Source organism: Artemia franciscana, chromosome 13 (assembly GCF_032884065.1).
Source record: "Artemia franciscana chromosome 13, ASM3288406v1, whole genome shotgun sequence".
NCBI classification, from domain to species: Eukaryota; Metazoa; Arthropoda; class Branchiopoda; order Anostraca; family Artemiidae; genus Artemia; species Artemia franciscana.
In genome coordinates, this window is record NC_088875.1 from 39721871 (window position 1) to 39749104 (window position 27234).

At 33.6% G+C, this 27234-nt stretch overlaps 1 protein-coding gene across 1 annotated transcript in view; it reads left to right on the top strand.

Moving 5' to 3' along the window:
* Positions 1 to 27234, top strand: part of LOC136034318 (uncharacterized) — an 88511-nt gene that overhangs the window by 47788 nt on the left and 13489 nt on the right. The window contains exons 4-6 of the mRNA XM_065715453.1: positions 6442 to 6558; positions 10738 to 10875; positions 18674 to 18784. Of these exons, the coding sequence (XP_065571525.1) occupies positions 6442 to 6558; positions 10738 to 10875; positions 18674 to 18784 (366 nt within the window). The remainder of the gene's footprint in view (positions 1 to 6441; positions 6559 to 10737; positions 10876 to 18673; positions 18785 to 27234) is intronic.

The window sequence follows — 27234 nt, forward strand, 5'->3', positions numbered from 1 at the left end:
CATTGGAGGGGAACCGTAAGTCTTGGAAAACTCTTAAAGCAGAGAGATCAGGATGAAACTTGGTGGGAAGAATAAGCACAAGTCAAAGATATGTGACGGAAATAACCGGACCAGATTCGCTGTCTTTGGTCGAGTGGGGGGGGGGGGGTAATTAGGAAAAATTTGAAAAAATGAGGTATTTGTTACTACGAACGGATGATCAGATATTAATGAAATTTCATCTTTAGAAGGATCTTGTGCTTTAGAACTCTCATTTAAATCCCAACCAGATCCGGTGACCTTGGGGGGAACTGGAGGGGGAAACCGGAAATCTTGGAAACGGGATATCTTGTGAAACGCTTAGAGTGGAGCGATCGCAATGAAACTTTATGGGAAGAATAAGCACAAGCTATAGGTCTGTGATTGACATAATTGGAACGGGTCTGTTCTCTTTAGGGGAGCTGGGGGTTGTTAATTTAGACAAATTAGAAAAATTGAGATATTTTTAGTTAAGAACGGGTGACTGGATCTTATGAAATTTGATATTTAGAAGGAACTCATGTCTCAGAACTCTTATTTCAAATCCCAACCAGATCTGTTGACATTTAAGGGAGTTGGAAGAGGAAACTGAAAATCTTGGAAAACGCTTATAAATGTCGTAGACACGTGAGTGACGTAACTGGACTGGATCCGCTCTCTTTGGGGGAATTAGGGGGTGGGGTTCAATGTTTTGGCGATTTTGGTGCATCTGGACGTTCTAGGACGATGAAAATTGGTAGGCGTGTCAAGGAGCGGCAAAAATTGACTTGATAAAGTCGTTTTCCACAATTCGAACATCTGGGGGCCTGAAGGGAGAGGCAAAATTAGAAAAATCGAGATTAGAAATTAGAAAAATTTAGAAGGACCTCGTGACTCAGAGCTCTAATTTTAAATTCATTTAATCATTTTTTTATCATTAAGCTTCTGTTTTTCCTTTTAAAGCAATCTAATGATTCTTAGAATTTTGCCAGAGCTTATACAATATGAGCTCTTGGCTCTTCCTACCTCGTCACCCTATACGAGCTCCTAGCTCTTGTTATTAGTTATAATTCTTTTTCCATACTCCTCTAAGTGCCTTTTTGTATGTATAGAATAGAGGGTTCAAATAAAAAAATATTATTATATATTAGATTGATATTGTCTTAGTCGGCTTCTAGGTGCGATTAAGTAAAGTGTGTTTTTACATCCTGTCAGATATCATTACGAGCGACAATATAGAACAACGAGTGTGCATTAGATTTTGACATAAATTGGGAAAAAGAGCTACTGAAACCTACCAAATCTTACTGTTAGCTTATGGAGACGTAACCATACCCAGTGCTCACTTTTTTGGATGGTTTAAACACTTCAAAGAGTGCAGAACAACTGTTCGAAGTGATGAACGTGAAAGACGCTTCTTCAACAACCCGCAATGAGGGAACGATCAAAAAAAATAAATACGGAAAACAATAAAATAATAATAAAATAAATAATAAAATAAAGCAATACGAGTTAATTTGTTCTAACAAAATAAATAAATAATAATAAAATAACAAAATAATGAATTTGTTGATAATAAAATAAAACAATACGAGTTAATCGTCGTTTGACATACCACGGAACTTAGCAATTTGTTCCAAATCTCATTTGAATCAGTTCAAATCATATTGACGACTGATTTAGACATGAGAAGATTTGCAGCCAAATTTGTTCCAAAAACTGCTATCAGATTTTTTCAATTTTTTTCAATGAACTTTCTCCTTATTAACTACTAAATTACAAAAACTATATATACACACAACCGCCCGGGGGAAGGCTCAAACAGCCTGATGGTGGACGGCTGCAATCCTCTGATTCTCAACCTAATTTAATAAAAAAAATTAAAGAAGGAAAAAACACTCTCAATCAAATAACCCCTTAACACCAGAATATAGATAAATAAAGGCTAACAATAATTAAAAAAAAAATTTCTCCCCACTGCCAATAAATGTTTTTTTAATTTTACTTTAAACGACCCAATTTGTTCCGCCTCCCTAATGCCAGCTGGAATATCATTCCAAATAGCCGGAGCTAAATACCTAATTCCGAAAGCTGCACGTGTGGTGTCTCGGTACTCAACAATCAAATTATCTGCCTCTCTAGTCTCATACCCATGGAGTGAACGATTTACTCGAAAGAAACTGGTAAAAACTCGTGAAAACATCATTGCAACATTGATACGCAAAAACAGCAGCTTGATAATCTCGAATCTGACCAATGTTAAGCACTCGTAATGTCTTAAAACATGACGCGGTATCATTCACATTTTCTAAATAATTACCAAAAAGACGTACTGTTTTATTTTGTAGGATCTGCACTCTTTTAAAATTTCCATAGAAATTATTAGACCAAAGGACACAACCATAAGAAATATAAGGCGCAACAATGGTGTGATATAATAATAAAAGAACTGATAATGGTAAGACATGTTTTAATCGACGCAAAATTCCCAAACCTCTAGCAACTTTAGATGCAACAAGATCACTATGGTTCTTCGAGGATAGATTATAATCAAGCTGGAACCCCAAATAACGCACTTCATACACCTGTGACAAAGGCCTGCCGTTAAAAAATACCTTTTTATCAACACATGGAGGCTTACCAAGTCTCCTATAAACCATAAAATTAGTCTTATCAACGTTCATTGACAAAAGAATCAAAATTGTAAATACATAAAATGCCTTTAATACCCTATTTACTTTAAACAACAAATCATCGACGTATTGACTAGACACAGTTACAGCTGTATCATCCGCAAAAGTCGTAATAAAACACTCAGGTAAGTAGAAACACATTGAATCAACATACACAAGGTACAGAAGTGGTCCCAAAATAGACCCCTGAGGTACACCACACCTCACTTGAAAAGGAGAAGAAAACACATCATTTAAAACAACTTGAATAAATCTACCACTTAAAAAACTATTAAACTACTTAAAGTAGTTACCACGAACTCCAAGGGATTGTAGACGTTTGAGTAGTATATTAAAATCCACTGTATCGAATGCTTTTCTAAAATCGATAAAAACAGTCAAAGGGATTTCACCACGTTCAAAGTACTTATTTACAATATCACAAAGGGAATGCACGGCGTCCGAAGTCGAGTGACCTTTCCTAAAGTCAAACTGGTTTTCACTTAACATCCCCGTTTTCATAAGGTGATCATAAAGCCTTTTATGCACAAATTTTTCAAATATTTTTGAAAACAAGGGTAGGATTGATATGGGTCGACAATTTTCAATTTCTAGCTTAGAGCCACCTTTGTGAAGGGGGATTACTTTTGCCCCTTTAAGCGCATCAGGGAATATACCAGTTTGGAGAGAAAAATTGATTATATGGACTAAAAGTATTCAGATTAATGCCATCTATCCCTGCTGAATTTGATTTGATTGTTTTCACAACCTCCAGAATTTCATCTCCAGTACAAGGCTGAAATTCAATTTCATTTTCGATTCCTCTATCATCCACAACTTCATCTTTCATTAAATCATTATTAAAAATCACTAACCCTTCAGCCTGTACATTTTGCCCGACACTTGAAAAAAACTCAGCAACTTTAGTCGTGATACTTATTTCATCATTAGCAAGTTCACCTTGAATCAGTAGCGAATTAGGAGGAAGTTCATTCTTTTTTCCCAATATGTCATTAATAACTTTCCAAATTCTTTTATTATTATCCTTATTTAAACTCAATTGGTTGGCAAAGTATTCTTTTTTAGCCTTTCTTCTCATCGAGTTTACTTTGTTGCGTATTATTTTGAATTCTTCCACTTTCATTGTACATTCACTATTTAAATATTCCACATATGCTTGATTTCTCAAATCTGACACTTTAAAAATTTCAATAGTTATCCAGGGCTTCCTGGGTTCACACTTACGTGGTTTCAAGAATTTCACTGGGCAAGTCTTATCATAAATTGGCTGTACGACCCCCATCATACGATCAAATGCACCAGAAGTGTCATCTTACATATACATAATCTCACTAAAATCAATGGTACTCAACTCTTCGCCAAACCTCTGTATATTCACCCTTTTCAGCGATCTAGTCTTTACTTTTTTATTTTATTTCTTTTTATTCGGCCACAAGGTACCATTCCAACAACTGGGAAATGGTCCGAACAAGGTGAACAAAATGAAAACCAAAAACAGACTTCCGCCGATTTGCTTATGTTACAAAAAGACAAGCGAACGAATAACCAATTACCATTTTATTTACTGTCATTTATTTGAAGAAAATAAGTTTAGCGAGTATACAAAATAGGAAATGAGCCCTCGAAATTTTGAAGGTCGAACAAAGGTTGGACGTCCTAGGAGCTAAAGTCAAGGGAGGGGGTAGTCCTCTAATTTTGGTGCACGAAAAACCTAAAGCTCTTCAAGGCCCGAGATGCCGATTGATATTTTCCCTGGTCAGAAAAGTCTATAGAGTGATTTAGTTGTCATGATGCTGCTTCAGTGTCTATGTCATGACACCGGTGAGATCATTACTTGGTAATTTCGTTTATGTTAGGAAAAAAGAAGTCAAAAGCATATATAGAAGAAAATAGGGGACATATTTCTGCTGATTTATTGCTCCTATAAAATCCCCTCACATCACCAAGATTCAAAAATGTAAAGCCAAAAGAATCAAACATTTAGATGAGATTTATTTACTTTATCCAAACAAATATACCAACTGCCGAAATCGAACATGATAAGGCTGAAAACCTTCAAAACAAACTGTAACGCTTCCATTAATTAGTTTTCGTATTTCATTAGCTCTTTTGAATTATCTTGATTATTATAATGATTTATTTTTATATTTTGGAGCGATGCTTCGAAAAACTAAAGCATACTATTCAAAATACATATATTTTTCAATTAAACGCAAATTATGTCATAGGCTTTAAATTTTTTATGATTAGGAGAAGGGTGGGCAGTATCTAACTCCTGCTTGCAGTAATTTTATCTGTTTTAAGCTTAAATGAGCATAAAATGTAATTTTTGCTTGTTTTAGGATTTATTTATTCATCTATATCAATGTATGTTATCTCTATGTTTGATATGATTAGTTATTACAATTTCTGTTCGTTTCGGGTTTCATTTGTTCTTTCATATTAATTTTTGGTCATTTTAAATTTGAATTATTATAGCTCTTTATTTCTAAACGTTTTAACCTTAATATGGCTCTCTACTTTTCTTTGAAAGACTTCTTTTTCGGAAAGTTCTTTTGAAATTAATAAAAAAAAAGAAAAACCAAAAAGGCCAGCCTTTTTAATTGCTGCAGTTGTTACCTTTTGTTACTCTTTTAATACAAATTTTCATTTGGTCAAGAAAACGCTAGATCTAATGAGTTTTTTTTTGTACAAAATTTGAAGACAGTAAACAGAATGGGAAGTTTTGGAGTTACAACATTTCTTACGAGAGAACCGCCCGTTTCCTTGTGTTTTGATTCCATTGTCTTAGAACATGACGATTATTCTTTGGCTTTCAAGCCTTGCCTTGGTTCCTTTACTTTGAAATTTATGGTAACTTCACATCGAATTGTTTCCTCAATTTCCTAAAATTGTCTGCAGGTTTCTCTTTATGAACTGCAATTTTACAACAATATATTTGAAGATAAAGGGGTTCATTCCAGTTTATTGCAAAGTGAAGGCCATTACAAAAAAAAGAGATCTGGTTTTTGTTAGAAAACTCTTTTATTACTATTTAGAGGACGGATGATATATTTTAGATACGTTCCTGGAATTTCGTTGATTTTTTTTTGTCTTTTGGTTAACTAAATTAGAAACTGTTTTTATTTTTTGTTTACTTTCAAACCTAGCGTCAGCTCCCTTTATAATTACGTATAAAACAAGTTTTTTTAACTGAGAGTAAGGGGCAGTAGTAAAACTCAAAACAAACAGAAATAATTTCGCATTTAAAGGGTTGTCCCCTTCCCAATATCTTGCTCTTTACGCTAAAGCTGTTAACACTTTAAAGAAAAAGCTTCAAATTCTAATTAAACGGCTCCTGTGTTTCAGTAGCCGTTGTTACGTTAACAACGGTTAACGTTAAAGTTACTACACAGCGGTAACTTAAAAGTTACCACAGCAGCAACAAAATAGAATTTCTTGATGAGCTTTTCCTAATGAGCCTTTTCCTTGGAAACCTTTCATGCTTGACCAGATTTTGAATCCATCTTCATCCAATGATTTATTTTGAATATGTCTCTTTTGATGATTGTGATCGCTTGAAACAACTATCATTATCTCATGGATTTTAAGGTTAAGCTAGTGTGGAACTATTTTTATTTAAATGTGAATGCTTAGACACTCAGTGAACTGAGCAACTTAGCATACAAAGTTATATATGCAGTATGGATACTACTTTAGGTTTGTGGCCGTGGTTCCATCAAATGTGTTGTTAAATATCATTATTTTTCAGGTCAGAAATTTTTCCGTAAACACTGCTGCCGGATATGAAGAAGCAACAACATCATTTCGAAAAAAATTACATTACGATTCCAATTTCTCCTTTGGCGTATCAATCATAAATTCAAAGGTGAAGTACTGTATGAAGTAGCTTATTGAAAAAACAATACAAATCTTACGGCAAGCAAACAAGAATGATAAAAAATATACAAAAAGTTAAGACAATACAATATTACTCAATGATTATCATTTGCTAAAAAAATGGCCGAATTCGTATTTTAGGTCAAATGTTGTTATAATCAAAACAAGAATCACAAGCATAACGTGGGTCGATAACAGGTCAAAAACAAGGGGTTCAGTTAAACGGGGCTTCAGTTGCCCCTTGAGTCCGATGTACAAGGATTAAGTTACATGGGTTCAGTTTTACGAGGTTCAATTACACGTAAACCTTGAGATATGTCTACAATACTAGCTGACATAAATTGATTAGTGATATTTCCCAAACCCATGTAGAATTCTAAAATATAGCGCTTTACTGAAAACTGAGCTTGCTTGTTTTTTTTTCATATTTGTAAGAGTATAGCCTACTAGAAATTATTAGTGTCACGGCTAGTGAAAGACTACTGCTGGCTTTGCGAATTAGTATTTTATTTTTTGGAGACTATTTATGGAATTTTCTGCTCCTAAGAGAACTTTTTTTGCACTGGATTTTGTTTTTTCAGTAAAGTGCTAGTAGCTCTTAAGGATCTTAGTCACTGGGAATTATGACGAGTCATTCTATATGTAGTAGTTTTGCAGACACATCTAGCAGAATTCGCTCTTTACTTCTGTAAGAAATTTTTATTATTTGTGTTATTATTCTAAATGACCATAGGAGGTTTAGTGTTTCAGCAAAGTGAATTTTTTCGAAAGTTTTCAGTCTGCTCATGGAAATGAACAGTAAGTAAAGAGCTACCCTTTTCAATACAAACCAATAATCTAGAACACAATATTCTGATAGCAATACATGCATCAAAGAATGTAGTTTTAATTCTAATTTCGAATACATAAATTGTTTTTTTTTTTAAATTTAGCATAAAGGAATTAGCATGCAAAATTTAGGAAAGGAGAAAAACTCCCCCCCCCCTAAAAAGGTATGGGATGTTGTAGAGAAAAAATATTAAACAACTGATGAACAATCCTAACAAGCTTTTTGTGGAGTTACCTAGCATCTATATATAAATCGATTTGGCTCTATTCAATCTGTGTATCACTATACACAGGTTTTCCCTTATTAAACGAAGTTTGTTATACATAAATGAAACTTAGAGTAAAAAGTTGGCACCGGGGATGAAGTCAGCCTTTTCGTATTTAACATAGCCCTGAATATAGAAAAGAAATCTATAAACAAGTTTTTCTTTTATCAAACAGTTCATGGTAACGAACTGTAAGTAAGGAGCGACCCGGCTCAATAGTAGCCAAAACTCTAAAAGAAACGAATTTTGATATCAATAGATACATCAAAAAAATCGGATTTGTTGACTTCAAATATATAAGTTTCTTCATGTTTAGTCTTAATCATCATAAGTTAAAAACCCTAGAAAATTTACCTTATTTTTGAAAAAAGGAGGAAACATCCCTAAGGGTTATCGAATCTTAATAAAAAAAACACACACTATCAGATTCAGCGTATCAGAAAACCCTGCTGTAGAGGTTTCAAGCTCCTGTCTGTAAAAATGTGGGATGTTGTATTTTACCCAGAAGAAAGATCACGGATTCGCGTGTTTTTTTTCCCGGTGGTGATCGTATAGACCCAGTAGTCCTAGAATATCGTGAGAGGGCTAATTTGAACACAAATTAAAAGTTCTCGTGCCCTTTTTAAGTGACCAAGAAATTGGAGGGCAACTAGTCCCCCTTCCACGCTCATGTTTTTCTTAAAATCAACCGATCAAAATTTTGAGGCCGCCATTTTGTTCAGCACAGTCGAAAAATCTAACAGCTACGTCTTTGGGGATGATTTAATCCCCCGTTTTGTAACAAGTATTTTGTTTTTTGTAAGAAAAATATCTGATTTCCTAAGATACTTGTATTTTGTAAGAACAATCTCTGATTGTTTGATTTATTTTGTTTTGTAAGAATTATTATTTTTTTTAAGAAAAATTTTTGTTTTGTGATAAGAATTTATAATTTCTTAGGATGTATTTTCTGTTTTGTAAGAATTATTATTTGTTTTGAAAGAATATTTTGTATTTTATCAGAAGAATTTGTGATCTTTTAGGATACATTTTTCATTTTGTGAAAATAGTTTATTTTTGTTACAAGTATTTTATATTTTGTAATAAGAATTTGTGATTTCTTAGGATGTGCACCAGAGGGTGCCATAGGAGTGATATATTGTGCCACGTTGGCCTCAATTGCTAGGAGTCATCAGAAGAAACGCTAATGGGGATTTTTCATTAAGTTTAAAGGATCGATTCTAGTATAAACCAATATTTTTGCAGGATTCCTGCTAGAGGGTGACACATGCTAGCCATTCAGTGTCACAGACTGGCAATTACCATGGAACATTGCAATCTAGCAATAAAATGGCAATTTTTCGCTGTTAAAAAAAATAATGGTCATTTTTAATTTATAAAGTTATTTTTGTTGAAAAAAGGTTGAATAACCTACAGGCGTGGGGATGTGCACCGGAGGCGTACTGTTTGCCTGCCATAAATTACCATGGAGGCAGCCACATACAAAATCTTGAAATTAGTATAACTTAGAGTGGTATTGTCGGAATCGGAATTTTGGAATAGGGGGGGGGGCAGAAGTGGGGAATTCGGAACTGATGCAACCGGAGCCGGATTTGGAGTTGGTATCGTAGGGGGCATAGTGGTAGCTGGAATCAGTTGAACCAGGGTGGAAGCCAGAAGAATCCGTGGTGGAACCGTTGTAACTGCGGTCAGAAGCGGGATAAGTAGAATTGGTTATCAGCTTATAAAAAAAAGTACATGTAGAAATGTCTTAGGATTGATGAGAAGTGCTAGAGGGTCAGTAATAGTGTTGAATTGACCTGGATTATCACGGAGGGTTGGGTCACAAAATTATGAAGCATTAGGTTTAATTCCTGTTTTTTATCAAGAAAATATCTGGAAAATATCTTAGGAACGGCGAGGGGACGGTGCAGGGTTACAATGGGTCAACAATAGCGTGGGAGTATGGTTTGAATTGTCATGGTGTATGACGGAGGGTTGGGTTACCAAAATATGAGCTAGTGAATTGCTTGCATGATTCTTAACAAGTAAATTTCTGGAAAATGTCTGAGGAGTAATGAGAGAAGCCTAGAGGCTGCCAGAAATTTATCACGAAGATATGGTGTATCAGGGAGGGTTGGATTGCGAAAACATGAACAAATGGATTTGAGTCGTGATTTTTAACAAGGAAAAGTCTGAAACCATATGATAAGCTTCTCATATGCATGATAAAAATATACGAATATTTTAGTTTGTTAAGTATATTAATTTGTAAGGTACGTAAATTTATTACTAATAAAAACGTTCTTAAATAAAATTAAAAGTTCTATCGCCCTTTTTAAATAACCAAAAAAAATTGAAAGGCAAATAGTCCCCCTTCCTGCCCCTGTTTTCTCTAAATCCTTCGATCAAAATTTTGAGAAAGCCAATTGGCCAAAAAAAGAATTAAATTTATATACGAATTTTTTTCTAATTATTCATGTACAGTGAGCCCTAATCAAAATTTGTATTAATTCCAAAACGTTCAGAAATCAAATAAGAAAACAACTTTTTTTGACTGAAAGTAAGGTGTGACATTAAAACTTAAAACAAACAGATATTCCGTAAATGAAAGGGGCTGTCCCCTCTTTACGCTAAAGTTTGACTGTTTCTTTCAGCTCTCCTTTATAAAACAACAACAAAACTTTAGCGTAAAGAGTGAGGCGTTGAGGAGGGAACAGCCCCTTACATATACAGAATAATTTCTATACGTTTTAAGTTTTAACGTCGCTCCTAACTTTCAGTTAAAAAGACGTTTTTTTTTCATTTAATGACTGTAAAGAGCAGCATTAACACTTACAGACAAAAAAAATATTTTATATTAGGGAGGTGCATTGACCTCAATTTCCTCCACCTCTTACGCCAAAGTTTATGGCTAAAGTGAAGAATGAGTGCTTTAACAGAGGAGCAATTTCATTCGAATTTTAAATTTATATCACGATGCTTCGAGGATGAAACAATAATTTTGGACACTAATGGCAAGAATGTTGCTTGCTTTTAACAGTATTCTGAGTACGTTCGTGGCTAAAATGACGGACTAACAAGCATCTTTTCAGGTCAAATTGCATTTCGACTCCAATGTAAGACATGGGAACGAATCCTGGAAATCCAATTTATGTCGGGGAATAGCAAGTTTATTCATTTCACAACCCCCGACTCGAGGGCTAGGAATTGCTGAGTTTACCTTGAAAGAAGTATGGATGCTTTACTTTATAATTTTAAGAATGCTCTGTCTGCAATTATTATATAGTGCAAAAATTCTATTTAGCATAATTTTCATAGCACTTTTTTTTAGTCAAATAGCCCGTATTATTAAGAGAATTGAGAAAGAAGATAATAATGTTAGATGTAAAATTTATTAATCAATTCATGGTAACAAACTGTAAGTGAGGAGCAATGCGGCTCAACAGTAACCAAAAAAAAAGAATTTTGACACGAAAAAATATAAAAAAATAGCTTATTATGTTGATTCCAAATATATAATATTCATTAAGTTTAGTGTTAATTATAAAAAGCTACGAGCCTGAGAAAATAAGCATGATTTTTGAAAAAGGGGGGAACACACCCTAAAATTCAAGGAATCTTACTAAAAATCAAACCATCAGATTCAGTGTATCTGGGAACCCTGTTGTAGGAGTTGTATCCTCCCATCTGCAAAAACTTGGGATTTTTCATTTTTTTTACCAGATCATGGATGCGTGTTTTTTTTTTCCAGGGGGATCGCATCGCACCAATAGTCCTAAGATGTCAGGAAAGGGCTCATCCAAGCGTAAATTACAACTTTTAATGCCATTTTTAAGTAAACAAAAAGATTGAAAGGCAACAAGCCTCTCTCAAACGTGCATTTTCCCCCAAAGTCCTCCGATCAAAGTTTTATGATAGCCCTGCTGTTCAGTATAGTCGAAAGATCTAATAACTATGTGTTTTAGGATGACTTGACCACCCACAGCCCCCTAGAGAAGGGGTACAAGATATGAAGTTTGCTCATTGATTATATATTGTATCAGAGGATCTTTTCACGGAGGAAGTTTTTGTGGGAGAAGGGGTTTTTGATTGAGGGATTGCTATATTTCAAAAAACAATCAGAAATAAATTTTAAAAACAAATTTGTTCAACTATTAGTTGAAAATATTAGGACTATGAGGTGGGTTTTCCCTTTCTCAAAGTCTTGCTATTTACACTAGACTTCATTTTAAACTTTCAGGAAAAGCTTGTTATTAAGAAGAATGAGGCATTAAGGAGGGGGCGACCCCTTCATATTCGTAATGATTTCTGTTCATTTTCGTTTTAATTTCTCTCCTTATCTTCGGTTAAAAAAAATAAATTATTAATTAGTTTACTGAAAACTAAATTAGTTATTGCACAATTTTGTACCACTTTCTCTGAATAACCTCTTTATTGTATATAAATTTTGTTTGCTTGATTTTTTTTCACTACTGTGGACTCAAGCAGTTTATTAAATTGTTGTGAATGTTAATTTTGAGCTCTGTATAAACTCCTAAGCTGCATGAGCCTCATAATTTAGTTAAAGTAAAAAATCTTTATGAACTGGAAACGAAACGGGGGGATTTGGACGCCTATAACGAGGGATAGACTCAGGTAAATACATGTCTAAATTTTTGTTTTATTGTGGCTTGGCTGGTTGTATCGTCATTTTAGTTTTCTGAAAGAGAGTGAAATTTGCTGGATTTAACCAACTTACAGCCGACTTCAGGATTTAACCAACTTATTGAAATTCCTATAAATGTTTGTTTCGACGTCTATTAATACTCCTAAGCTGTATAAGTCTTATAATGTAGTTAAAGTAAAAAAAAAAACCTTTGTCGGGGCTGTATAAGCTGTATAGGCTGCACGAGCCTAATAATTTAGTTAAAGTGAAAAATCTTTACGAACTGGAATTACATCCTCGCGAACTGGAGGGCACTAGAAGACTAAACGAGGGACAAGGTGAAGTAAATACATGTCTAAATTTTAGTTTTATCGGGACTTTACGATGAAAAACGTATCGCTCTGGCTAATTGGGATCTTCATTTTCAAAACAGTTCGTGGTAACGAACTGTAGTAAGGAGCGACCCGGCTCAATAGTAACCGAAACTCTAAAAAATGGAATTTTGATACCAATAATTACATCAAAAGAATCGAATTTTAATGCTGATTTTAAATATATAGGCTTCATTAAGATCAGTTATGCCTATCAATTGTTACGAGCCTCAGAATATTTGCCTCATTTTAGAAAATAGAGGGAAACACCCCCTAAAAGTCATACAATCTTAATGAAAACAACACCATCAGATTCAGCGTATCAGAGAACCTTGTTGTAGAAGTTTTAAGCTCCTGTCTACAGAAATGTGGAATTTCGCATATTTTGCCAGAAGACAAATCACGGGTGCGTGTTTATTTGTTTGTTTTTTGTTTGTTTTTCCCAGGGGTGATCGTATCGACTGAGTGGTCCGAGAATGTCGCGAAAGGGCTCATTCTAACGGAAACTAACAGTTCTAGTAACCTTTTTAAGTGACCAAAAGATTGGAGGGCACCTAGGCCCCCTCCCACGCTCATATTTCCCAAAAGTCACCGGAAGAAAATTCTGAGATAGCCATTTTATTCATCATAGTCGAAAAACCAAATAACTATATCTTTAGGGACGACTTACTCCCCTGCAGTCCCCGTGGGAGGGGCTGCAAGTTACAAACTTTGACCTGTGTTTACATATAGTAATGGTTACTTGGAAGTGTACAGACATTTTCAGGAGGATTTTTTTGGTTTAGGGGGGAGAGTTGAAGAAGGGGTTACGTGGGAGGATGTTTCCATGGAGAAACTTCTCATGGGGGAAGATAATTTCAATGAAGGGGGTGCAGGATTTTCTGGCATTATTTAAAAAAAAAACAGGGAAAAAAATATGAAAAGTTTTTTCTACGGAAAGTAAGGAGCAGCATTAACTTGAAACGAACAAAAATTATTACACATATGAGGGGTTTACCTCCTCGTATACCTCTATTCTGTACGCTAAAGTATTTTTAGTAGTTTCAACTATTTATTCTACGGCCTTTGTGATTCAGAGGTCATTCTTAAGGAATTGGGACACAATTTCAGGTATAGTGTAAAGAGCAAGGTATCGAAGACGGTTGAACCCCTTCATAAACGCAATAAAAACATACGAATATAGAAGTTCTTTACGTAAGTTAATTCGTAAGTTACGTATATTTTTACCAATGAAAGCGTTTGTAAAAAATTAAAAGTTCTAGATCCTTTTTAAATAATCCAAAAATGGAGGGTAACTAGACCTCCTCCCTCGCTCCTTTTTCTCAAAATCTTCCGATTAATTGAAATTAATTAATATGCAAATTTCGTTTTAATTATTTATGTGCGGAGAGCCAAGATCAAAACATACATTAATTCAAAAACGTCCAGAAATTAAATAAAAAAAAACAAGTTTTTTTACATGAAAGTAAGGAGCGACATTAAAACTTAAAACGAAGAGAAATCACTCCGTATATGAAAGGGGTTTTTCCACCTCAACGCCCCGCTCTTTACGCTAAAGCTTCTTACTGTTTTAAAAATAGAGTTAAGAGAAAGAGTCAAACTTTAGCGTAAAGAGCGAGGCGTTGAGGAGGAAAAGCCCCTTTCATATACGGAGTAATTTCTGTTCGTTTTTAGTTTTAATGTTGCTCCTTACTTTCATTTAAAAAAAATTGTTTGTTTTATTTAATAGTTTTTCAGAAATGAATGACATCTGGATTATTATTAAAGAGTATTCGATTGAAACTTTGTAAAGGCCTAAAACTCACAGTTGTGGCAAGAATTTGCTGCGATAGCAATTAAACGTGGCTAGTGTAAAAGAAATTCAACGTGAATAATGCAATGTCGGTTTCGTGTTCTCAGATGAAAGTAAAGAGTGATACTTCCTTTGAGAAGGTGGTTTCCCTTCTTCCTTCCTCAATTTCCAGCTCTGTAAAATGAAATTTTACTAGATTCTTATAGAAAATGTTTTATGCTGCAAAAAATTGTAAGTTGCAAGCATTTTGCTTACCAATTTTTTCTCACTGTATTTGAATTTAGAATTTTATTGCTAAAAGTTAAATATCCACAAATAAGGGTCATCTATCTATGATGCACTTTGAGCGTACTTTTTATTTCATTCCCTTTTACTTTTTACTTTTACTTTTTACTTTGTATATTTATATATATATATATATATATATATATATATATATATATATATATATATATATATATATATATATATATATATATATATATATATATATATATATATATATATATATATATATATATATATATATATATATATATATATATATATATATATATATTTATATATATATATATATTTATATATATATATATATATATATATATATATATATATATATATATATAAGTATATTTTTATATATATATATATATATATATATATATATATATATATATATATATATATATATATATATATATATATATATATATATATATATATATATATATATATATATATATATATAAGTATCTGTAAGAACTCGATAGCCCAAATATTTGTGTCTTAGTTTGAGTTATAATTAGCACGAGTCGCTCCCTACATACAGTTTGTTACCACGAGCTGTTAGCAAGATAATTAATTTCAAAGTGTCTGTATTTCACTGTCTCCCACCCGAGGACTAGGAACTACTGAGTTTACCTAATTTTCTAATTACCTAATTACCTAATTTCTATTTACCACCAAACGAATTATTTAAGTTGCACTTTTCATATCAAGGTGAAACGTACTCCTCCTCCCCTGTGCTTCAAAAATGCAAAGAATACATTCAAAAGGGAGCAGGTTTCCATTTAACTTTACTTGATTTATTTATTTACTTTCATTTATATTTATATATTTTATATTTAAATATATTTATTGTTAATTTATTTATTTAATTAATTTATGTATTGAATCAAGGATTCAATCAATTGAATGCATAGATTCAATGTTTTGGTTTTGAAAATATTTGAACCTTGTTCTGCTCTGACACCGCAATAGGAAAATGTTTAAGAAATTTGGAGTGAGTCATCATTTTTTTTTCAAAAGTTGCTGAAGTGAGGAAAGCTGTATCAAGGGCTATAATCCAAAAATGTCCGACTCGAAAAAACTTAACAAATTTGCAAATTAAAAAATTTTTGATGCATTTGTTTAAAGTATTCTATTATACCCCTCCCCCCTACAAAAATGCTGGAAGTGCCCTTGGAGGAAAGCATCAACATGTCAAACTTCAGTTTTTGTCGACTCTAACTAGTACATGCTGTTAAATGAGTGATTTTTCTTGGTTTTATTTAGTATAATGTCTAGTATCTTGTCATTTTCATTCTTCCTCCCTCCTTTCATAATGTTTTTACAAGTTTTGTCAAATATTTCGCTCACTTTGATTGTAACTTTCTTCCTCTTTTGGACTCCGCTATTGTTTTATGCTGTATAGTGCATGTGCTAACGTCCTAACGATGTCCAAACGTCCTAACGATTCAGCACTTTCACACAAGCTCTTACCTTTGTTACATCATTGATATTCCCCTTTTAATAGATTTTGTGTCTAGTTTGCCGATAAATACTTCTCAAAATATAAAATTCGGGCGTATAGCAGGGCCAGCCCTAGTCTTTATTCAACCATTAAAAGAAAATTATGAAGCATTAAGAAATTTAAAGGGGAAGTTGATATTCCAAAGATAAACTCTTACCTACTCAGCACCCTATATCATTCAAAATGAAGTCTGATGACATCAGTTCCACTTCTGATTGTTTATTGCCTAAATCATGTTTCATTTTGGCAAAACCTAATTCAAACAAAGATAAATTTGTTATTTCGACCTAGTTTGGAGAACAGCCATACTCTAAATCTTCATACTTTCCGAGGTCACGCTGCAATTCATTTGAGTTACGTAAATTAAGATTTATTACTTACTTTGACAAAGACGATGATATAACCTGAAACGTGTCGAAAATATCTAATTCAATCCCTCTTTAGGTCCTTAGTTTGCCTAAGAAGTATTTCTAACGGGAAATAAAAATAAGATATGCTTATTAAAAAGCAAATACTGGGAAATTAACAAATCTCCAACCATATACTTTCATTTTCTAGCTATCCTTACGGAATGAAAATTGAAACTTCTAGATATCTTACTTCGTCTAATTAGTAAATGTCTTTGACACGCAGCAAATCTCTAATCAAACAATTATGTCGCTTTTGCAATAGGTAACTGAAATCAGTATTTGGAGGAGTGGTATCAAAATCAGCGTCAGAAGGTGTTCAGAGGCTGACAAGAGAGTGGGCCTGTATTTTTTTTCTCAGCTCGTGCCGAAGACCAAGCTAATAGTTTGAGTTGTTGAGATTGCATACTATTTCAAATTTGTATTGTACAAATAACAATGTTACATTCAGTTACATAAATTTGGGCTTGGCGATAAAGTTGAAACTTTATGGAAAAGTTTAATGGGATGGGATAAGTCAAATAGACACAAGTTTCGTTTTTCGGAGGGGAGACAAAAACAAACTTTCGCCAGTTCTTACAAAATAGTAATTGCAACGTTGTTTTTCTCTCTTTATCCTCGTCATCCGACAGGTTCTTTAGTTAACTGTTAATGCTTTAAACAAGTAGTCTGCGTCGCTTGCTATTGGCTTCAAAATCCTTCAAGTTTTTTTTTAAGCTCTCCCGACTTTTGGGGCAGAAGACTTCAGTTCATGACAGCTTTGAATTTTGATCCTTATATTACATGGATTATGTCTCCATTATTTGAGGCTGGAAAATTGACCTTCTCTTTTATTCAGGTGACTGTTAGTGACTTTATCAGGGACGGATACAGAATTATTATTTAGGGGACATTAATACAAATTTGGATCCTCCATTGGTATGTTTCGCCCCTTGGACCCTGTAATTCGTGTAATCATCCATCTTCAGGGATACATGTACCCCTAAAACAATCTCCTCGAGACGCCCCTTGCCTCCATTTCGTAAAGATTGCTCCTTACTTTTCTTAAAGGGAGTTTCAGGGCTCTTGTGGGTGCAAACAGGCTTACCCACTTCACTTAGGCTGACTTAAGAAAAAATGCTCCTTGAATCGCTCGTGACCCTGTTACTGCCAAGTTTTTTAAGCTCAGAAACCCCGAAAGTGAGTCCAGAAGTTAAAAGGGAACCTTTGGTCAAGTTGGATTCAGCAGAAATGAAAATTATAAAAGAAATGTTTATTTATATTTCTAAAGAGTTTTAGCATTGTCGAAGGTAAATTAGATCATATCCAGTAGATATTATTAAACACAGCTAGAATCCCAAATAGTGGTGCATCCAGGACACGATGTTTGACATCCGATAGATTTACCACCTAATATAAAAGCATAGTCAGGAAACTACACGGGGAAGTCCTCCAACTGAAATTTGTGTTGATATTTTTACTAATTTATGCTAAAATTGTTCATACTTTTCTTATGACTCACTTATTTTGTATTTACTATCCAACTAGTCCCCTTATCGAAAAATATTTTTCTTCACCCTGAAACACGTTCTTGCGTACGTGCCTGACGAGGTCCAAAGATTTTGCAAAAACTTAATACAGGATGTGAATTTCAATCGATATTGCAATAAAGTTATGTTAAATTTTTCCCGTATGGTAAGAAACTATTGTTGCTAAGCCGTCTTTTTTTTCATTATGAAAATTTTAAGATACACCCTTATTATTATTTTTTTTTTACTTTAAAGATTTTCTTAGCTCACAGCTGCTCATTTAGTAAAAACAGCAATAATTGAAATAGTAAAGAAGTTGTTAATGTAATTCCCAAATTTTCTACATCCACACACAAAAAGAATTGATCTCATTTATTTTCTAATGTAAACAAGGTCTATCAAGATACATGTCTACATTCATTCTTCAATGTTGACCTAATATGAGACTATTTGTGTCTTGCTTCATTTCCCCCGCGACTTTTTTTCTAGCTAAGAAATGGCTTTTTGATTTAGGACACGGTGTCGGGAACATGTGCTACAACTTATTCTGTCCGTCCCTTGAATGACAGAGAAGTAATGGAAAGCCGAGTCTCATCTTTCTGTACAAATGGAAGTCTTTTTGAGGTAAGAAACCAATTGCGATATTACATTTTCCAGAAAATATTTAGAGAATCTTTTGATTAGTATTTTTGATGTTCTATATTAGTTTGTAAAAAAAAGGATTTCTCCGAGAGTCTTTTAAAGTTTGAGTCAGGCTTGTTATTTTATTTCGACCGGCAGAGGAAGAAACATATCTACTGTCAAAAAGTTGGTGATAGCCTTAGAATTGCGAGTAAAAAAAATTGCTTTGCTGGTTTCGAAATAATACTTTCGAAACCAATCTCTTTTGCAAACAGAAAAGGATACAGATATCGAAGGGAAACATGTGGAAAAAGCAACAGTTATGCTTACTCCAGATCGCAAAAAAAAATATATTTATAAAACAATAAAAAATCAGAAAAACTGCATGTTGTTTAGAAACATGTGTAGTACATCATGTAAAAAAACATTAAACCAAACAGTTCTGAAAAATAAAAATAAAGTTCTAATTAGAATAGAAATATTTCCTTAACAGATCTCTCTAGGACAATTAATCATGTCCTGTCAGAGAAGCCGATAATAGCCATGAAATTCTATCCTAAAAGCATGCTTTTCTGGTTCCAAAATCATACTTTCGAAACCAATATCGTAAACAGAAAAAGGATATAGTAGAGGTGGAAAGAAAAAGAACGAAAAATGGACATGTGTGCTTATTCCAGAATACAAAGAATTTTGAATTTATAAGGAAAAAAGTATTTCAATAAAATTAAGAATAGAAACAAAAAGCTAGGAAATAGAGAAGTAAAGCCCAAATTGGAATAACGAAAAGTCTATAGACAGTTTGTTTTGTAAAGATTGCTGAAATCATATCAGAGAAGCTTTTGATAGCCTTAGAATTCTCAGTGATATTTTTTTAAAGGTATTTTTAATGTCTTAAAAATATGTTTTTTTATGAAAAAATATGTTTTTTCTGGTTTTGAAATCATATTCAGCTAAATTGAATGCCTAAGACGCGTGTATAATGAAATAACGTGAACAATGAGAGTTTTAGTGAAGCGGTTTGTTTCACTCAACACACCTGTAAACTTTTATATATTCATCTTTTCAAAATAGCTGGAAAACATTGAATAAAGGAGGCGAATAACTATTCTTTAAACTTTCTTAAGAATTTGATGCCTTGGAAATTCTGAGGGGACCACCCATTTCCGAAAGTTTGGTTTAAAAGTGGAGTGCACCACTCATTGTAGAAATATGTTAAGCACATTGTGAAGTCTGTTATGCTCGAAAAAAGGGCATTTGTTGGTGGCAATATGCTTCACATGTTAAGATCCGAGAGGTACACCAGCGGTACAAAAGGTGCAGAGGGACAGGAAAGAGGTACAACGGTAACGGACACAGAACTCCGAGAGGTAAACCAGGCGACATGGGGTGTTGTAACAATTGAAGAAATTTAGATTCCAAAACGGCTTAGAATTATTAATATTATCTTGTGTCAGCAGCGATAAATCATGAATATTATGAATCTAATTAACAAACAGTTTGTAAAATATATTGTCTCATATATATCATAAAAGTTTTCAATTTTCTATGATAAATGGTCCCTAGCGATTGGAAAGTTATGTTTAAGCACGTTTTATTTTCTTAACAAGCATAAAATCAATATTTACTAATTATTAAATAGTTACTAATAAATAAACCGAAAAAAAAGTTATATTTGTTTTATACAGGCATTAGGACTTTGATTTTTAAGCGTATAATACATTTTCCTTTGAATATCTATACATTTTATTATTTACTTTCATATCCTACAACTGATAAATTTCCATACGACTCTTGAGAAGGGATGCTAAAATATAAATTTAAAGTCTAAATTTAATATTGAAAGTGGATTCCCTATCAAAGGAATACTCTAGATTCACACACATGCTCATGCATAAGAGATATTCACTTAAAAAATCTAGGTTGCGCTAAAAAAAAAAAAAAAAATCAAAATGGGGTAAACACATTGTCTTTTCTATGCAACGGCAATATCTCATAAATATACCATATTAGGATAGACAACAGACAAAAAAAAGTTTGTCCTCGAGCACAATTTTTTCTGTTCCACCAGTAAAGGTTGTTTCTAGGATGGATTTCCATGCAAAAAATGTTTCCTAAAGTCTGCTTCTCTGAACTACTTTTCTATTGCACATATATTACGAACAGTTTTGTTAGATGCCTCGTGGTTCTTTACTTGCAAGTAAGCTGCCCTTCTTTCCCTACATTCCCTTGATTTTACCAATTCTTTTCTACATAGCCGCAACGATCCATGCAATAACCCAGAAAATTGCTGCGTAGATTTTAGCAACAGCCATAGAAGATATAATGCTACGTGAAACTTGGCGGCAAATGAAACTACTTACGAATATTACCTGTTAGGCAAATTTGACATTTTGGTTTATTAACGCAGGTAATGGTCAAGTCTTGGAGCCATAAACTTAACATATCACAGCCAAAAATAGACGCTTTGCATTGTGTATATGGTTTAAAACTTTTTCGGTCATCTCTACTTTATGCAGAGAAGCCAGTGTCTTTCTTCAATCTCAAGTTTCACAAACGTTGAATTTCAGGGCAACTGTTTTGTTTACTTTTAGTTCGTGTCTCTCAACTTCGTAAAACAAGGGAATGGAACAGTTTAATTGAGTGGCTTTATCGGGGAAACTGAATTCAAAGTTTAAGGTTTCTACGTCAATCTATTTCGGCGAGCTTTTGAATGCTCAAAAGTACTTGGTAGATCACAGTTGGGATCCATTTGTTTGTATCCGCGAATATACGATGTAAAGATACGAATTATCAAACGTCTGACAAGTTCACTTCCTGGTTTATACAGGGTCATGAACCATTACACATGAGGGCATTCTATATGAAAGTAGATCAAGATCATATTCAACATTTGACTGATTCCGTGATCTGCTATGTTTGAAATTAAATAAGCCGTTTCTTGTACAATGTGTTGTTCTTTTTCAGTTTGAGCCGCCAATAAAAAAAGATTTCTAGTAGGATCAGTCCTGGTTGGGGTATTCGTATAGGAATAAGTTGGGAAATCAGTAGTATTAATAGAAACAGTCCTGGTAGGAATATTCGTTGCTTGTGTAGTTTCAATAGGAATCTTAGAAGGCGGAAAGTGTGTGTTATGATTAGAGCAACCATGTGAATACCATTCGTGGTAGAAGTATTCGCGGAAGAATTAGTCATCTGGTTGGACTAAAAGTCTTAGTAGTAGCACCAGTAGTAGCTACTGCAAGAGTAGTCGTTGTAGGGGTCATGGTCGAAAATACGGCTCATTTTTTCTGTAAAAATATTTATACATATATAAATATATATATATATATATATATATATATATATATATATATATATATATATATATATATATATATATATATATATATATATATATATATATATATACTAGCTGTTGGGGTGGCGCTTCGCGCCACCCCAACACCTAGTTGGTGGGGGCGCTTCGCGCCCCCCCCAAGCCCCCCCGCGCGCGTAAGTCGTTACGCGCCATAATAGTTACGCGCCATTGTAGTTGTGTCCCTATGTCCCACCTGTGAATATAGATATATATATATATATATGGTTTTAACTACGTAAAACTTGCGAATATACAACATTCTTTGCTGTCCCATTGTCTTTGCATATAAATAGATTGTCAGGTTATCCCCCTGTTTCCCCCGGTGTCCCCGTTGTAGTTGTGTCCCTGTGTCCCGGTCGTCATTTATATTCCCTGTGTCCCGGGTCCCGGTCATCATTTGTATCCCGGTGTCCCGGTCTGTATATACATTCGTTTTTTAGTTTTGTTTTTCTCCTTTATTTTTTTCCTTTTTTTTTCTTTTTTAGCTTATTTAGATTTTTAGATTTTATAGTTTTTTTTATTAGTTTTTAGTTTTTATTTCTTTTTAGTTTTTTTGTCCCGGTCGTCATTTATATCCCCCTGTTTCCCCCGGTGTCCCCGTTGTAGTTGTGTCCCTGTGTCCCGGTCGTTATTTATATTCCCTGTGTCCCGGTCGTCATTTGTATCCCGGTGTACCGGTCTGTATATACATTCGTTTTTTAGTTTTGTTTTTCTCCTTTATTTTTTTCCTTTTTTTTTCTTTTTTAGTTTATTTAGATTTTTAGATTTTTTAGTTTTTTTATTAGTTTTTAGTTTTTTTTTCTTTTTAGTTTTTTTGTAGTTTTTACCTTCTTTTTAGTTTTGTTAATTTTTTTTTTTACTTGTGTCCTGGTCGTCATTTATACTCCCTGTGTCCCGGTGCTTTGTTGATTGCTAATCGAACATTCCTTTTGTCCTGGTCGCTTTCTCTTTGAGTGTCGTCATTTATTTTTTTCTTTTTTAGTTCTTTTAGTTTTTACCTTTTTTAGTTTTTTTTTAGTTTTTAGTTTTTTTAGTTTTTTACCTTTTTTTAGTTTTTTTAGTTTTTTAGCTTTTTTATTTTTTTTATTAGTTTTTAGTTTTTTTGTAGTTTTTGCCTTTTTTTTTAGTTTTTTGTCCTGGTCGCTTTCTCTTTGAGTGTCGTCATTTATTAGTTTTTTCCTTTTTTTTTTTAGTTTTTTATTGGTTTTTACCTTTATTTTAGCTTATTTTTCAGTTTTTTCCTTTTTTTTAGTTTTTTTTTATTTTTTATTTTTTTTAGTTTTTTACCTTTTTTTAGTTTTTTTAGTTTTTTTAGTTTTTTAGCTTTTTTACTTTTTTTATTAGTTTTTAGTTTTTTTTTGTAGTTTTTGCCTTTTTTTAGTTTTTTCAGTTTTTTTTTTAGTTTTTTATTGGTTTTTACCTTTATAGTTTTTTTAGTTTTTTAGCTTTTTTATTTTTTTTATTAGTTTTTAGTTTTTTTTGTAGTTTTTGCCTTTTTTTAGTTTTTTCAGTTTTGACGTCACCTAATCCAGTTTTTTCAGGTGACGTCACCTGACACATCCATCCACACATCCATCCACACATCCACAGACAGACAACTTATTTTTATATATATAGATAGATATATATATATATATATATATATATATATATGTGTGTGTGTGTTTCATATAGCATTAAAGCTTATTTAGATAGGTGAGGTATATTACCCTTGTTGGAATGATGCCAAATCTGCTATCACGTATGGGGAAGCCTACGACTATCATAGGCCTAAGACAACCTTAGACGAGACAAGACTTCAATATCGGGGAAATGTTTTTAAATATTGACACACATAACACCAAAACTCTAGTAAAAACAATGAATAATTGATCTTTTATTGAGAGAAATTAATGGATAAAAATGGAATACAGTTGTCCTGGCTGAGACGCACCTTCCCTGAAACGGGAGAGAAAATACCCTTAGGAAATATCCTATTGTAATGAAGTACTGACAATGTTCACAACCATGGTGTCGGTATCATTCTATTCCCAGCCACCAAACTATCACAGATCCATTTCACTCCTAAATCGGAAAGAACTGTGAACATCCGTCTGAGAGGACCCTTAAAAAATCTCTCATCCAGTCATCCAGATGAACGCACCAGAATCTTCCCGAAGTGAAGACGACTTTGATCAATTCTACTTCCAATCACAGATTATAAGGTCCAGCACCCATGAAAAAGCTGTTTTGAGACTAAAATTGCTAAGCGATTGCGCACGCAACTATTATGTGACCATGGCCTTGAAGTAGAGTGGGGGCCCCACACGAGGCAATCAAGACGAGACTGGTTTCCAATCATTCTAAAACTGGTTCCGTGTGAGCCTCCATCCGTGGTCACAGTTGCATTGCAGAGTTTTGTCCGACACATGTTCGGGAGCTACCACGTTAATATCGCCCGATTGTTTTAGCTCTCAACATGTCAGACCATGAATTAACAGTGTAATTTGTAGGAGAGGTGGAGAAGCATGAACACCCTTACAGCTATGAACTTCCTCCAAATATTCTGTAAAATGCAACGTTCTGTAAATTGCAATAAATTTTGCATTTGTTTGAGGCAGTTGCTTTCCTGCTGAAAACAGACGATACTTTGGATTATTTTCCAAGTAGGGATTTACCCAATACTCTCTCTTAGCCTTACAAAACCTTTGGTACTCATAGTAGCCAATCTTCCTCGTCGGAACTAAGCATAGCTAACCACAATGAACTGCTCAATTAGATAAACACAACTGATAACAAATCACAGCCACTCACTTCTGTGGGTGGAGACACGTTTCATTTTGGTTGTAAACGGGTCGTGTGTCAGTTGCATATGAGACTAGTTTTCAAAATTTATCTTAAAACAGTTACCCTGTGGGCCGTGGGCCTAACTGATCAGATACCCAAAAACGAGATTCTGATGGTCTTGGGTGACTTCAAAGCAATCGTTGGCAGTAACCATACCGGTCGGAAAGATGCCTATTCCTCATTCAAATATGGGCGTCTTTATGCATGAGGAGAACGGCTGATTGACTTTTCCAAAAAGAATAAATTATATATCACCAACACCACTTTCATGCACAGAAACCGGCGAAATGTTACATTCATTGATAGAGTTCACCCGATGGAGTGACCAATAACCAATATTTCAACTCCACATCCCAGAGCCTTTATCAACGGGAAAAAAGAGAGAGAAAAAAAATGATCTGTATCATTAAAAACAGCAATACAACAAGAAAGAGAGAAAAAATAACAAAAAACAAACAAACAAATAAAACTCATATCTTAAACAATTCCAAAACTGCAAAAACTATAATTATCTGCCTAATTACCGACAAAAGTATGCCACTAGTACAACAGATTTTTTTCTCATTAAAGTCAAATTGGCAAATGAGATCTAATAAGAATAAAAACTATATTTATTCGAAAAATAATTCATAGGACTCTAGGTCATCACTCCAGATTGAATTTACAAGGTTAAAAACATTTGAACTATATGTGGCAACGGATTTAAGAAATTCATGCATTATAAATTAAGTGATTTTTTTTATTTGTTAACTTGTCTACCGTCCCTTGACTCTTCCAAGTTTTGACCCCATTCTGACTTTCACTTGCAATGTTGTCATTTGTTCGAAGACTATTATGTAAATTACCACTGTTTACTACCCCTTAAGTGTACTATTATAAATTGAGTTAATTCTAAAGTCCCCATCGTCACCATTTATATTTACGCCCCCATTGATATTTTTTTTTATTTCAATAATTCTCTAAAGCTTTGTAAGAGGCCTATAGCAGCATCTACAATTTGTGTTTGGTCAAATAATAAATACTTGGTCCAAGTTCACAATAAATGTTTCTACAATAAGTTCTACGATAAATGTTTTTGTCAATTTGGTCAAATAACAATTTGTGTTTGGTCAAATGTGGTGATGAAAGTCAAACAAATGCTCTTCTACAGCAGTTTCAAACATTTCAGTTTATAATAGTTTGATTAAGGGGCAAGTAGAATTTTCTAACAGCGGTAATTTGCATAATAGTCCTCGAACAAATAACATTGTTGTAAGTGAAATTCAGAATGGGGTCAAAGCTTGGAAGAGTCAACGGACGGCAGAAAAGATAGCAAATAAGAAAATTCACTTTTCTGGAATTGTTTAGGATGTGGTTTTTATTTATTTGTTGGTCTTTTGTTTTTTTTTCTCTCATTCTTGTTGTATTGTCGTTTTTTATTGATTTTTCTTCTTCTCTCTCTTTTTCCCCCGGTGATAAAGGTTTCCAGATGTGGAGTTGAAACATTCGTAAATTTATTATTAGTTAGTGTTTTGTTTTTTGATGGTTTTTGTTTTAGTACATTTTAGTACGTTTTGTTCACTGCTTGAATAGTCAAACCTGTTTTTCTATCTTAAATTTTAAACACATCCGATAAAAATTTTTGAGATAGTCATTTTGTTGAAAATAATTTTATAGCTTAAATAGCCTGCCCTCCGGGGCATGGGAACGTTGTAAGTTATAGGGGACGTTGTAAGTTATGCCCTGGGGCCACATACAGTTCTTATAGAAGAAATGTTCGTATAAACTTCAGAGAGGTCTCATTTGATTAAAAATTGAAAGTTCTAGTTCACTTTTCAAAAGTCAAAATAGATCGGTGGGCAACTAACCCCCCACGCCCTTATAGTAACTTCGAGAAAATCATCTAGTTAAAATTAGTTCAAACATTACATAAAAAAAAGTCGACACAAGCCACCAGAGCCCGGTGGCAAATGTTTTCAGTTTTGCCCCTGGGCATGTAAGGTTTTGTGTCTGGGGTAGTCTTATAAATTTCAGATAGCTCATTTGGGTAGAAGTTGAATGTTCTGAAAATCTGAAGGCATCTTTCCCCTCCCTCCACCACGCACACCCTCTTTTCCTCAAATGTATCCCATCAAAATTTTGAGATTGCAGGTTTGTTTGAAATAGTCCAATGATCAGATAACACAATTTTCAAGATGAACATACCACCCCTCCTTCCAGACCACAAGGAAGGGTTGTAACTTATCCCCTTGTGACACAAAAGGTTTTTATAGAAGTAGTGGTTGCATAA